General features: G+C 42.4%; 1 protein-coding gene across 2 annotated transcripts in view; it reads right to left on the bottom strand.

Annotated features, from left to right (window-relative positions):
- EXD1 (exonuclease 3'-5' domain containing 1) overlaps nt 1–13,666 on the bottom strand; it is a 41,134-nt gene that overhangs the window by 15,417 nt on the left and 12,051 nt on the right. For both annotated transcript variants that reach the window (XM_032251265.1, XM_032251264.1), the window contains exons 2-5: nt 13,439–13,507; nt 9,592–9,649; nt 8,890–9,017; nt 5,926–5,984 (exon numbers count right to left, since the gene is read on the bottom strand). In XM_032251265.1, the coding sequence (XP_032107156.1) occupies nt 5,926–5,984; nt 8,890–9,017; nt 9,592–9,649; nt 13,439–13,466 (273 nt within the window). In that variant the 5' untranslated portion in view covers nt 13,467–13,507. The remainder of the gene's footprint in view (nt 1–5,925; nt 5,985–8,889; nt 9,018–9,591; nt 9,650–13,438; nt 13,508–13,666) is intronic.

Genomic DNA, 13,666 nt, shown 5'->3' with positions numbered 1-13,666 from the left:
TTTTTTTTTAATTTGAGGTGGAGTTTCACTCTTGTTGCCCAGGCTGGAGTGCAATGGTATGATCTTGGCTCGCTACAACCTTCAACTCTGGAGTTCAAGTGATTGTCCTGACTCAACCTCCCAAGTAGCTGGGATTACCGGTGTGTACCACCATGCCCAGTTAATTTTTTATTTTTAATAGAGAAGGGGTTTCACTATGTTCGTCAGGCTGGTCTCGAACTTCTGATCACAAGTGATCCACTCATCTCGAACTCCCAACGAGCTGGAATTACAGGCATGAGCCATTGCACCCGGCCCTGAATTATAATCTTTAAGACAAGATTTCTCATGCAAACTATGGCATGCTGTAACATACGGCAATTCTGAAAGGAATATATGTGGTAGCTAAGTCTCAGAGTATCCATTGCTCAGAAAGACAGAAACAAGGACTCTTCAGATGCCTTAAAGCCTCAGATTCACCGAATTACTCAAAACTAAATTAGTGGCCAGGTGCAGTGGCTCACTCCTGTAATTCCAGCACTTTGGAAGGCTGAGGCAGGAGGACTGCTTGAGCCCAAGGGTTTGAGGCCAGCCTGAGCAACACAGTGTCTCTATAAAAAATACAAAAAATTATTCAGGCATGGTGGTGCACACCTGAAGTGTAGCCCCAGCTACTCTGGAGGCTAAAGTGGGAAGGTCACTTGAGCCTGGGAGGCTGAGGCTGCAGTGAGCCATGATGATGCACTTCAGCCTGGGTGACAGAGTGAAACTCTGTCAAAAACAAACAAACACACACAAAAAAACTGAAATAGTGGTACCCCAGGTACATACTCTTGTCCTTTGATTATCTTTAATCTTAGCCTATTTCATTATAGAATTCTAAAATCCTTAATCCATAATTCATAAAAATATTTGCATGACACAAGATTCTCCCCATTTTATAGGTAGGTAAATTATTCAAGAACAGAAAGGCACAGTAATTTACACTAGCACAATATCTCCCTTTAGAGAGCATAAAGTGTTCTACATTATTTTTTTATTTTTTATTTATTTTATTATTATTATTTTTTTTAAAGATGGGGTTTCACCATATTGGTCAGGCTGGTCTCGAACTTCTGACCTCAGGTGATCCGCCTGCCTCAGCCTCCCAAAGTGCTGGGATTACAGGCGTGAGCCACCATGCCTGGCAAGTGTTCTACATTCTAAGCATCTCTCATCAATGATGAGAAAATGGGACTCAATTTCAGCTTCATCTCCAATCAACAAAAGATGGCTGCAGAAAGGGCAACAAAAGCTGAATTTTCTTTTTTTTTTTTTGGGACGGAGTTTCACTCTTGTTACTCAGGCTGGAGTGCAATGGCGCGATCTCGGCTCACCGCAACCTCCGCCTCCTGGGTTCAGGCAATTCTCCTGCCTCAGCCTCCTGAGTAGCTGGGATTACAGGCATGCGCCACCATGCCCAGCTAATTTTTTGTATTTTTAGTAGAGACGGGGTTTCACCGTGTTGACCAGGATGGTCTCGATCTCTTGACCTTGTGATCCACCCGCCTCGGCCTCCCAAAGTGCTGGGATTACAGGCTTGAGCCACTGCGCCCGGCAAAAACTGAATTTTCTATTGATGAAAACTCCTAATGACCTCTTCAAACTTCCAGAGCAAAAGCTTTTGTTTTGTTTTGTTTTTGAGACAGTCTCATGCCATCCCTCAGGCTGGAGTGCAGATCACAGCTCAATGCAGCATGGAACTCCTGGGCTCAAGCTATCCTCCCATTTTAGCTTCCTGCAGCCTCGACCTCCTAGTCTTAGCTGATCCTCTCACCTCACCCTCCCGGGTAGCTGGAACTACAGACATGTGCCACCATGCCCAGCCAATTTTTTGTATTTTTCTGTAGAGGTAGGGTTTTGCCTTGTTGCCCAGGCTGGTCTCTAACTCCTGGGCTCAAGTGATCTGCCTGCCTTGGCCTCCAAAAGTGCTGGTATTACAGGAGTGAGCTACCATGTCTGGCCACAAGTTCTTGTCCTCATTTTTTTTCTTATTGTTCTCATGGTCCCTTTAAATAATCTGCTTATACATATATAATTCTTACAGCTCAATTATAAAAATAATTGTTACAATTCAATTAAAAAATAGGAAAAGGTTTGGGCACAGTGGCTCATGCCTGTAATCCCAGCACTGAGGTAGGCTGAGGAGGACAGATTGCTTGAGCCTAGGAGTTAGAGACCAGCCTGGGCAACATAGTGAGAAACTGTCTCTACACAAAATACAAAAATTAAAGCTGGATGTGGTGGCTCATGCCTGTAATCCCAGTACTTCAGGAGGCCGAGGAAGACATTGCTTGAGTCCAGGAGTTCAAGACCAGCTTGGGGAACATAGCAAGACCTCATCTCTTAAAAAAAAAAAATGAGTTGGGCATGGTGGTACATCCCTGTAGTCCCAGTTACTCAGAAGGCTATGGTGGGAGGATCGCTTGAGATCCTAGGAGGCAGAGGTTGCAGTGAGCTGAGATCATGCCACTGCACTCCAGCCTGGGCTACAAAGTGAGACTGTCTCAAAAGGCAAAGGATCTAAATAGATATTTCTCCAAAGAAGTTATACAAATGACTAGTAAGCTCATAGAAATGTTCAACATCATTAGCTATCAGAGAAATGCAAATCAAAACCACAATAAGATACCACTTCATACCCACCAGGATGGCTATAATCAAAATTATAGGTAAGTGTTGGCAAGGATGTGAAGAAATTGGAACCCTCACAGACTTCTGGTAGAAATGTAAAATGGTGTAGCAGCTTTGGAAACAAAGTCTGGTCATTCCTCAAAAAAGTTAAACACAGAGTTACCAAATGATCTAGCAATTTCACTCCTAGGTAACTATCCAAAAGAAACAAAAACATCCAGACAAAAATTTGTCCATGAATGTTAAAAGTAGCATTATTCACAATAGCCAAAAAGTAGAAACAACCCAAATGTCCATCAAATGATGAATGGATAAATAAAATGTAGTATATCCATACAATGGAATATTATTTTGGTGGCTGGTTGTGGTGACTCACGCCTGTAATCCCAGCACTTTGGGAAGCCGAGGCAAGTGGATTGTTCGAGCCCAGTAGTTTGAGACCAGTCTCGGCAACATAACTAGACATTGTCTCTACAAAAAATATTTAAAAATTAGCTAGCTGTTGTGGCACATGCCTGTAGTCCTAACCACCTGGGAGGCTAAGGTGGGAGGACTCCTTGAGCCTAGGAGGTCCAGGCTATAGTGAACTGTGATTCTGTCACTGCATTCCAGCCTGGGTGACAGAGAATGACCCTGTCTCAAAAAACAATTTTTTTTTAATGTATAAGAAATATTATTTGGCAATAAAAAGAAGTGAAGGCCAGGTGCAGTGACTCACGCCTGTAATCCCAGCACTTTGGGAGGCTGAGGTGGGTGAATCACAAGATCAGGAGTTCAAGGCCAGCCTGGCCAAGACAGTGAAAAAAGAAGTGAAATACTGATATAAGATACAATATGGATGAACCTTGAAAACATTATGCTAAGTAAATAAAGCTTGTCAGAAAACTACGATTTTACTTTATGTTATTTATTTTGAGAGAGAGCTTTGCTCTGTCTTCTGGGCTAGAGTATGGTGGCATGATCTCGGCCCACTATAATCTCCACCTCCTCCTGGCTCAGCCTTCCCAGTAGCTGCGACTACACGTACCCACCACCACACCTGGCGAATGTTTGTATTTTTAGTAGAGACGGGGTTTCACCATAATGGCCAGGCTGTTTTAGTGGTTGCCAGGGGCTGAGGAGTGATTAGGAGTGATGAATAAGGGGTGTGGGGTTTCTTTCTGGCATATTGAAAATATTCTAAAATTTATTATGCTGTTTTACGTACAACTCTGTGAATATACTAAAAACAAATGAACTATTTGTTTAACTAAATAAATTGTATGGTATATGGATATCTCAATAATTTTTTATAAAACTTTTTGTTTTTGTTTATTTATTTATTTTATTTTATTTTGGAGTTTTGCTCTTGTTACCAAGGCTGGAATGCAATGGCGCAATCTCGACTTACTGCAACCTCCACCTCCTGGGTTCAAGCGATTCTCCTGCCCCAGCCTCCCGAGTATCTGTGACTACAGGCACGCACCACCATGCCCAGGTAATTTTTGTGTTTTCTAGTAGAGACGGGGTTTCACCTTGTTGATCAGGATGATCTAAATCTCTTGACCTTGTGATCCACCTGCCTCCGCCTCCCAAAGTGCTGGGATTATAGGCGTGAGCCACCATGTCCAGCCTCAAAACTTTTTGTTTTAAAATAATTTTTTAAAAATTTATTTTAAAATTTCAAATAATTAAAAAAAAATCTTCTGTTCAGTTCAGACTTAGTTAAAAAATAACCTGTTGGCAGCTAGCTCTCCTTTTAAAAATCTACCCATGGGCCAGGCACAGTGGTTCATGCCTGTAATCCCAGCACTTTGGGAGGCCGAGACAGGCGGACTGAGCTGAGGAGTTTGAGACCAGCCTGGCCAACATGGTGAAACCCCATTTCTACTACTAAAAATACAAAAATTAGCTGGGTGGTGGTGTGCACCTGTAATCCCAGCTACTTGGGAGGCTGAGGCAAGAGAATCACTTGAATCCAGGAGGCGGAGGCTGTGGTGAGCCAAGACTGGCCTACCAAACTCCTGCCTGGGCCACATGGTGGGACTCCATTTCAAAAAAAAAAAAAGGTCAAGTCGAATGATGAAGAAAAAAAAATGCATCCGTGTACACACAAACATAAGTTTGCATCTATACAGAAAGCTCAATGACCTTCCTGAAGCCCATCTGTGAACCACACTACAGGATACTTGCTCCCATTTCTCAAATTAATACATGATTAATAGAGTAATTGCCTAAGTACAGTATCCTATGTGACACTTTTAAAATGTAAGTCAGAATGGATGCGGTGGCTCACACCTGAAATCCCAGAACTTTGGAAGACCGAGGCAGGCAGATCCTCTGAGGTCAGGAGTTTGAGACCAGCCTGACTAATGTGGTAAAAACGCCTCTCTACTAAAAACACAAAATTAGCTAGGCATGGTGGCATATGCCTGTAATCCCACCTACTTGGGAGGCTGAGGCAAGAGAATCACTTAAACCCAGGAGGCAGAGGTTGTAGTGAGCTGAGATCGTACCATTGCACTCCAGCCTGGGCAACAAGATCGAAACCCTGTCTCAAAAAAAAAAAAAAAAAAAAAAAAAAAAAAATTTTGACTCTTCTCTGAAACTGCCAATAGCTTTCCATGTCACTCAAGTCAAACTCAAAGTCTTTACAACGTCCAGAAAACCTTAAAAGAACTGCCTCCTGCCCACTTCCATCTCCTACCATTCTTCTTCACTGTGGTCCTGTCACACTGACCTCCCTGCTGTTTTTCCACACAAGTCAGGAATATTTCAGCCTCAGGGCCTTTGCACTTGCTAATTCCACTTTTAAGTTCTTCACTTTGATATCTACCTGGCTCCCTTACTTACTCAAGTCTTTGTTCTAATGTCACTTCCTCAGATATGTTTTCTCTGCCTATCCCACATAAATTAGGACCTCCTTGTCACTCTAGTCCCCATACCATGCTTTTTTTTCTCCCTTTCCAACCCTCACCATTTTTTATTTTTATTCTCAAAACTTACTAACACCTAAAATACAATAAATTGTTTATTGTCTTGCATTAGAATATAAGCTCCTTGAGGGCTGGAACTTTGTCTTTTGTTGATTATTGTTTACCCCAGATCTCAGAACAGTGCCTGGCATACAGCAGCCACCAAATATTTTCTTGAATTAATAGAAAAAAAATAAAAAATCTTTTTTTTTAAGGCATCCATGGGAAAGCAAAAAATCTTATCATAAAGAAATGTGTAAGACGCAGACATGATACCTACATACAGGTAACACTAGTAATGATTGAGGACAATACTTACTGCAGCACCAAACTTCTGCTGGAACTGATCAATGACTGTGTATGTCACCTCCTCTTCCTCTACAGGACAAAGGTGGCATTAGATATATTTCTATTCCTCAGCAACAGAATAGCTCTCCCCCTAATTTTGGCCATACTCATATATTCCTACTCTATTGCAACTTGAATGTCTAATGTTATTTCATTATCACCTGCATTAGCCCATCACACAGTGAACACTAATTAACATCTTCTTTGTCAAATGAGAGTAAACAAAAGCCCCACCAATTGACCTGTTTACATATCCTGTGATAATCCAGTAATGTTTCTCTCCTTATAGGTTTATATCTTGAATACTTCAAAGAATACACTATGAGACTAGTTTCCCTCTTGTCACCCAGGCTGGAGTGCAATGGTGCAATCTCTACTCACTGCAACCTCTGCTTCCTGGGTTCAAGCGATTCTCCCATTTTAGCCTCCTGAGTAGCTGGGATTACAGGGGCCTGCCACCACACCCAGCTAATTTTTGTATTTTTAGTAGAGACAGAGTTTCACTATGTTACCCAGGCTGGTGTCAAACTCCTGACCTCAGGTGATGTGCCTGACTCAGCCTCCCAAAGTGCTGGGATTACAGGTATGAGCCACTGCACCTGGCCAAAATTTTTAAATATTTTCTTTAAATTGAGATGATGTTTCACCATGTTGCCCAGGCAGGACGTGAACTCCTAGGTTCAGGCAATCTGTACAATGCACCCACCTTAGCCCCCTTGAAGTGCTGGGATTACAGGCATAAACCACCATACCCAGCCTTATTTTATTATTTTTTTATAGAGATGGGATCCCATATGTTGCCCAGGCTGGTCTTGAACTCCTGGCCTCAAACAATCCTCCTACCTTGGCCTCCCTAAGTGCTAGAATTACAGGCATAAGCACTTGTGCCTGGCCTTGTTGTTTTTTTTTTCTTGAGACAGAATCTTGCTCTGTTGCCAGGCTAGTGTACAGTAGCACAATCTCAGCTCACTGCAACCGCCACCTCCTGGGTTCAAGTGATTCTCCTGCCTCAGCCTCTTAAGCAGCTAAGATTATAGGCATATGCCACCACGCCAGGCTAATTTTTATATTTTTAGTAAAGATGGGGTTTCACCACGTTGGCCAGGATGATCTCAATCACGTGACCTCATGATCCAGCAGCCTTGGCCTTCCAAAGTGCCAGGATTACAGGCATGAGACCCCAGCCTTCTTTGTTTTTAATAAAAGCAAACAAACAAAAAACCTCCAAAGTTCCTCGTCTCACTTCAGAGTAAAAGTTTAACTCCCACTTGGGCATGGTGGCTCATGCCTGTAAGCCCAGCACTTTGAGAGGCCAAGACGGACGATCACTAGATCAGGAGTTTGAGACTAGTCTGGCTAACATGGTGAAACCCCGTCTCTACTAAAAATACAAAAAAGGTGTCTCTACTAAAAATACAAAAAAAAAATTTAAAAATTATTTTTTTGTATTTTTAGTAGAGACACCTATAGTCCCAGCTACTTGGGAGGCTGAGGCAGGAGAATTGCTTGAACCTGGGAGGTGGAGGTTGCAATGAGCTGAGATCCTGTCACTGAACTTCAGCCTGGGTGACACAGCAAGACTCCGTCTCCAAAAAAAATAAAAATTAGCTGGGTGTGGTGGCACACACCTACAATCCCAGCTACTCAGGAGGCTGAGGTAGGAGAATCACTTGAACCTGGGAGGCAGAGGTTGCAGTGAGCCAAGATCCACCCACTGCACTCCAGCCTGGAGGATAGGACGAGACTCTGTCTCAAAATATATATATATATATATATAATTAAAAATTAGCTGGGCATAGTGGCACACATGCCTGTAATCCCAGCTACTCAGGAGGCTGAGATAGGAGAATCACTTGAACCTGGGAAGTGGAGGTTGCAATGAGCCAAGATCAAGCCACAGCACTCCAGCCCGGGGGACAGAGTGAGACTCTGTCTCAAAAAAAAAAAGTTTAAGTCCTCGCAAGCCTCTAAGAGCTCCTCTTTGACTCACCTGTTCCATCTCATGTACTGCTTCTCTCCTTGCTCCAGCTGCTCTGATCTCCTTGCTGTTCCTTCAAGATCCTGGTATGTTCCTATCTCAGTGACTTTGTATTTGCTTTTTTTTTTGCCCCAGCCTAAAGCACATTTCCCCAAGATATCCCTAGAGCTTGGTCCCTCACCTCCTTCAGATCTTTACACAAATATTATCATTTCAGCAAGATTTGTCCTGGATATCCTAAAATTGCAAAACCACCCTCCCTACATATTACTTCTATTTTTTTCTCCTTAGCATTTGGCACTATTACACTATATATTTAATTTATTTACCTTATTTAGCATCTGTATGCTGCTCAATAAGAGGAGGGATACCATACTTCAGAATCCCCAATGAATGAGTGTGCCCCAATAAATGAGTGCACATGCAGTATGAACTCAATTATTAAATTAAAAAATAAATCACCTGCCGGGCGCGGTGGCTCAAGCCTGTAATCCCAGCACTTTGGAGGCCGAGACGGGTGGATCACGAGGTCAAGAGATCAAGACCATCCTGGTCAACATGGTGAAACCCCATCTCTACTAAAAATACAAAAAATTAGCTGGGCATGGTGGCGCGTGCCTGTAATCCCAGCTACTCAGGAGGTTGAGGCAGGAGAATTGCCTGAACCCAGGAGGCGGAGGTTGCAGTGAGCCGAGATTGCGCCATTGCACTCCAGCCTGGGTAACAAGAGTGAAACTCCATCTCAAAATAAATAAATAAATAAATAAATAAAAATAAATAAATCACAATATTTTATCTTAATTCAGAACCCAGAAGCAATGGCTCAACTAAGCATTCTATAGAGCATGTTGATTCAGGGTTACACCAACCCTAAACAGTGAAGAGAGTCTAGTTGAATTTGACTGACTTGGTTCAAAAAAAAGGAGAGCCTAGAAAATTCAGAGCCGCCATACTCACCTGATGGGCTGTACTTGAGGTCATTCAGCAGCGAGGTAGTTGGTGCTTCAGGGGCCGGAGAAAGAGACTCACATACATTTAGGACTTCAACTTTCATTTTCTCCATCCCAGTTCTTTCTGCATTTAGACTATCCTTACAAGAAACAACATCCAGATGGACTTGTTCTTTGTTGCTGATGCCACACACAGATTCTGCCACACATTAACGTTAAGGGCTGTGGTCCTTCATTAACCAGAGGACCCATTCATCCACTGCTTACATTGATTTGAGGTGCTATCTAACATGGATGAACACACACACACACACATGCTTTTTTTTGATACGGAGTCACACACTGTCACCTAGGTTGGAGTGCAATGGTGCGATCTGGGCTCACTGCCACCTCCACTTCCTGGATTCACTCGATTCTCCTGCCTCAGCACACTACCACATCCAGCTAATTTTTTGTATTTTTAGTCAAGATGAGGTTTCACTATGTTGGCCAGACTGGTCTCAAACTCCTGACCTCGTGATCTGCCTACCTTGGCCTCCCAAAGAGATGGGATTACAGGCCTGAGCCACCGCGCCCAGCCTATATATTTCTTCTCATTTTTATTTCCTCATGCCAAGGAATTAAGCAGCTAGTGAATTAGAGTTAAGGCTTTCTACCCTAATGTGCACATTTGGGAAACATCATAAGTAAGAAAATGATTCCATCTTACCTAACAGACGATGTGTTTTCTCTCACTGAGCCTTGTTCCACTTCATCTAGTAGTTCCACTGTAAAATAACCAAATGGCTTCCAACAGAGGCTCCAATCTGAAATAAATTAACTACTCTGCTACCCACACATCCCCAGTTTAACCATGTACTGCAAACAATAATTGGAAATGAAATGTTAGTCTACAGAGGCTTTTACTGGCCAGCTATAAATACAGAACAGACTAAAGTGTCAAAGACTCTCAATATTATATCCCTACAAAGCTTCTGGATTATTTAGAAGGATTAGGAACCTTTCTATGTATCTCACCCCTTTTCTTCTAGGGTAGATTTGTGGTCATTCAAATTAGTTCCAGACATTTATTTCCCACTCATCCTAATCTTAATGCACCTCCTCTCACATGGTACACTGTTTGAGGGTTTTCTCTTAAATTATTCACAAATCTGTCCCTAGCACTCTCACAGGCTAGCACATTAAAAAGTTCAGTGACATGAAAGGTAATGAAGGTTTAAATGGAAATATCAAAAGAATTATGAGAGAAATATTCCATGGAGATTGTGAAATCTTTTTGTTTTTAACCTAATTATGCAGGAAATGTAGGGAAATACTATATTCCACTGATTCTTTTTTTTTTTTTTTTTTTTTTGAGACGGAGTCTCACTCTGTCACCCAGCCTGGAGTGCAGTGGCCTGATCTCAGCTCACAGCAACTTCTGCCTCCCTGGGTCAAGTGATTCTTGTGACTAGGCCTCCTAAATAGCTGGGATTACAGGTATGTGCCACCACACCTGGCTAATGTATTCTGTTGATTCTAAGATACACATTTTAAACACCTGAAAACAGTCTGTTTGTTCCCAGATCCATGTAACATGTATTAAGAAAAAATAAATAGAACATCTGAAATTTGATGTGATTATAAGAAAGTTTAATTGACAGCTTCTTTTTCTTTCTTACAATGCAAAAAGAAATAGTGTGCCTTATAATTAATGGCATCTTACATTCAATGAGGTAGTTTTTTTTTTTTTGAGACAGAGTCTTGGGCTCTATCTCCAGGCTGGAGTGCAGTGATGCAATCTCGGCTCACTGCAACCCCCGTCTCCCAGGTTCAAGCGATTCTCCTGCCTCAGTCTCCTGAATAACTGGGACTACAGGTGCATGCCACCACACCCAGCTAATTTTTTTATTTTTAGTAGAGACAGGGCTTCACCATGTTGGCCAGAATGGTCTCCATCTCTTGACCTCATGGTCTGCCCATCTCAGCCTCCTAAAGTGCTAGGATTACAGGTGTAAGCCACTGAGCCCAGCCTCATTTTGGTACTTTTCAAGCAAAATGCCTCTATGTTTCAAATGTCTCTTTTCTCTGAACTATCTAGAAGTATTGAATCTGGGGCAGAGAAAAGGTAAAATTGACTAAAAAAATGCTGATTAGCCATGATTATCTTTCATCTTGACAATTCTTTTTTTTTTTTTTTTTGTTTTGAAATGGAATCTTGCTATGTGGGCAGGCTGGAGTGCAATAGCACAATCTTGGATCATGGCAACCTCCAACTCCCTGGTTCAAGTAATTCTCCTGCCTCAGCCTCCTGAGTAGCTAGGATTATAGGCACACACCACTACGCCCACCTAATTTTTATATTTTTAGTAGAGACGGGGTTTCACCACGTTGGCCAGGATGCTCTCAATCTCCTGACCTTGTGATCTGCCTGCCTTGTCCTCCCAAAGTGTTGGGATTACAGGCATGAGCCATCGTGCCTGGTGACAATTCTCATTGAAGGTGCTTTTTGGGGAGACTCGTCCGTGGTTGACTGGGCCACAGAACAAAGAAAGAAATGACTATCATTTGAGCTTAAAAATGAACAAAGCCTGTAATTCCAGCACTCTGGGAGGCTGAGGCAGGCAGATCACCTGAGGTCAGGAGCTCGAGACCAGCCTGGCCAACATGGAGAAGCCCTGTCTCTACTAAAAAAATACAAAAATTGGGTTGGGTGCAGTGGCTCACGCCTGTAATCCCAGCACTTTGGAGGCCAAGGGGGCAAATCATTTGAGGTCAGGAGTTTGAGACCAAGCTGACTAACATGGTGAAACCCTGTTTCTACTAAAAATACAAAAAAAATAGCTGGGTGTGGTGTGGTGGCACACCCCTGTAATCCCAGCTCCTGGGGAGGCTGAGGCAGCAGAATTGCTTGAACCCAGGAGACGGAGATTGCAGTGAGCCAAAACTGTGCCACTACATTCTAGCCTGGGCCAAAGAGTGAGAATCCGTCTCAAAAATTTTTATGTGTGTGTATATATATATATATGCGCGCGCACGCGCGCGCGCGCGCACACACACACACACACACACACACACACACACACACACACACGTTAGCCAGGCATGGTGGTAGGTGCCTGTAATCCCAGCTACTCAGAAGGCTGAGGCATGAGAATCGCTTGAACCCTGGAGACAAGGGTTGCAGTGAGCCAGGATCACGCCACTGCACTCCAGCCTGAGTAACAAAAAAAAACCCCATCTTAAAAAAAAAAAAAAAAAAAAGGATGAACGAAGGCCAAATCCTGGATAAGAATTTAGGAGGCAATGAATTCCGTGTGTACAAATCAAAAAGCTGGACAGCCTTCAGCCTTCTCAGTTGGGGAAATGATAGTAGTGATTCCTTCACTTCTCTCTACAAACCCATTCACAGCCTAGCTTTGCTCCAGTCCAGAGTTCTGTTTCACTGCAAAGGCTGATAGTGAAAATACAATTAAGATCTCCAACTACCACCACTATCCCTATCATTATAAAAGAGTATTCAAGGGACAGAGTGTTCATGACAGCATACTCAATGAGAAAGAATAGTTAGGTAGCTGACCAGACTTATATTACCTGAAGTGGCTCAGGATTGGCAGTCATTAATCTGATGAGATTTTCATTTCCTCCTAAATTCTAGTTTTCTTACAAAGCAAAGCAATCTTTCAAGCAGTAGTAAAGCCTCATTTATAGGAGTCCTTTCCTTTCCTCAAATCTGCCCCAAAGTGAGACGTGCACAGCCCTAAGAGGTCCCAGAACTCTCATTCCTCTGCCCCCTCTACCCAGCTCCTGATCTGTACTCCTCCTTAAAGGGCAGAAGCAGAAAGCTCGTGAGTCCTTGAAAGCAAGACATTTCAGACAATTGTAACTCCTCTTGCTAAATGGTTTGTGCTAGCAGAAATAAAGAATAAGGCTTTCCTGCTATTCCAAAGTCCAAAAAGCTCTGAAAACCAAAATTTTGTGTAACTTTTGGTGGCAGAACTGGACCTGATATGCTATGTATAGTCTGATTTTATTCCACTTAGTATGATTGTCCACCCATTTCTCTGGAGAAATGTGTTGTATTATAGAGTACTGTAGAGTACTGCCCAGATTTTCTGGAAGTGTTATGTAATATGAACATTATATACGCTGTTAATTTTCCAAAAGTCCAGAACAATTCTTGATTCTGAGACATCTGGCTCCAAGGTTTTCGATGAGGAATTGTGAATGGACTGTAAAATGGTAGCATTTTAAATAGCTTGCTTAGCAAGACAATCCCTTCCTGTTCACATTCCTAACTGCCTGCTGGCCCAAGTCACTAGTGATAAGCACCAACAGACCTGACATTGTAAAACCAAAATGATTATAATTCAGTAAGACTATTCTACTCACAGGGTGCCCACAGAAACAGTAAGAAAAGGGTCAATTATCAAATACCAACTTTAAGAAATCATAAGTGAAACATTAAAGGCAAGACAATATCCTATTTCATTTCAAATATTGGAATGAGGCACAGAAGTAAGTTTACTACTGCTGGAAATCTCAGTACTAGCATTCAAGGAACATGGGGGTCTCACCATTCACAATCTCATGCCCAAAAAACATCTTCACTCCTGGGATGCTCCGACCTGTCTCCACATTCTTCACTGTTAGAGAAAACAGTTCATTCGGTTAATAACAAATAATCGTTTCCTAAAACTCTATGAAAATATGATGCCTCTCAAAATTTCCCAAGTCTGAGTTTTATTTAAAAAAAAATCTCTGGCCGGGCGCGGTGGCTCAAGCCTGTAATCCCAGCACTTTGG

This window comes from Sapajus apella, unplaced genomic scaffold, assembly GCF_009761245.1.
Source record: "Sapajus apella isolate SASKATOON/1434 unplaced genomic scaffold, GSC_monkey_1.0 scaffold74, whole genome shotgun sequence".
NCBI classification, from domain to species: domain Eukaryota; kingdom Metazoa; phylum Chordata; class Mammalia; order Primates; family Cebidae; genus Sapajus; species Sapajus apella.
This window is presented reverse-complemented; position numbering and strand designations above follow the sequence as displayed.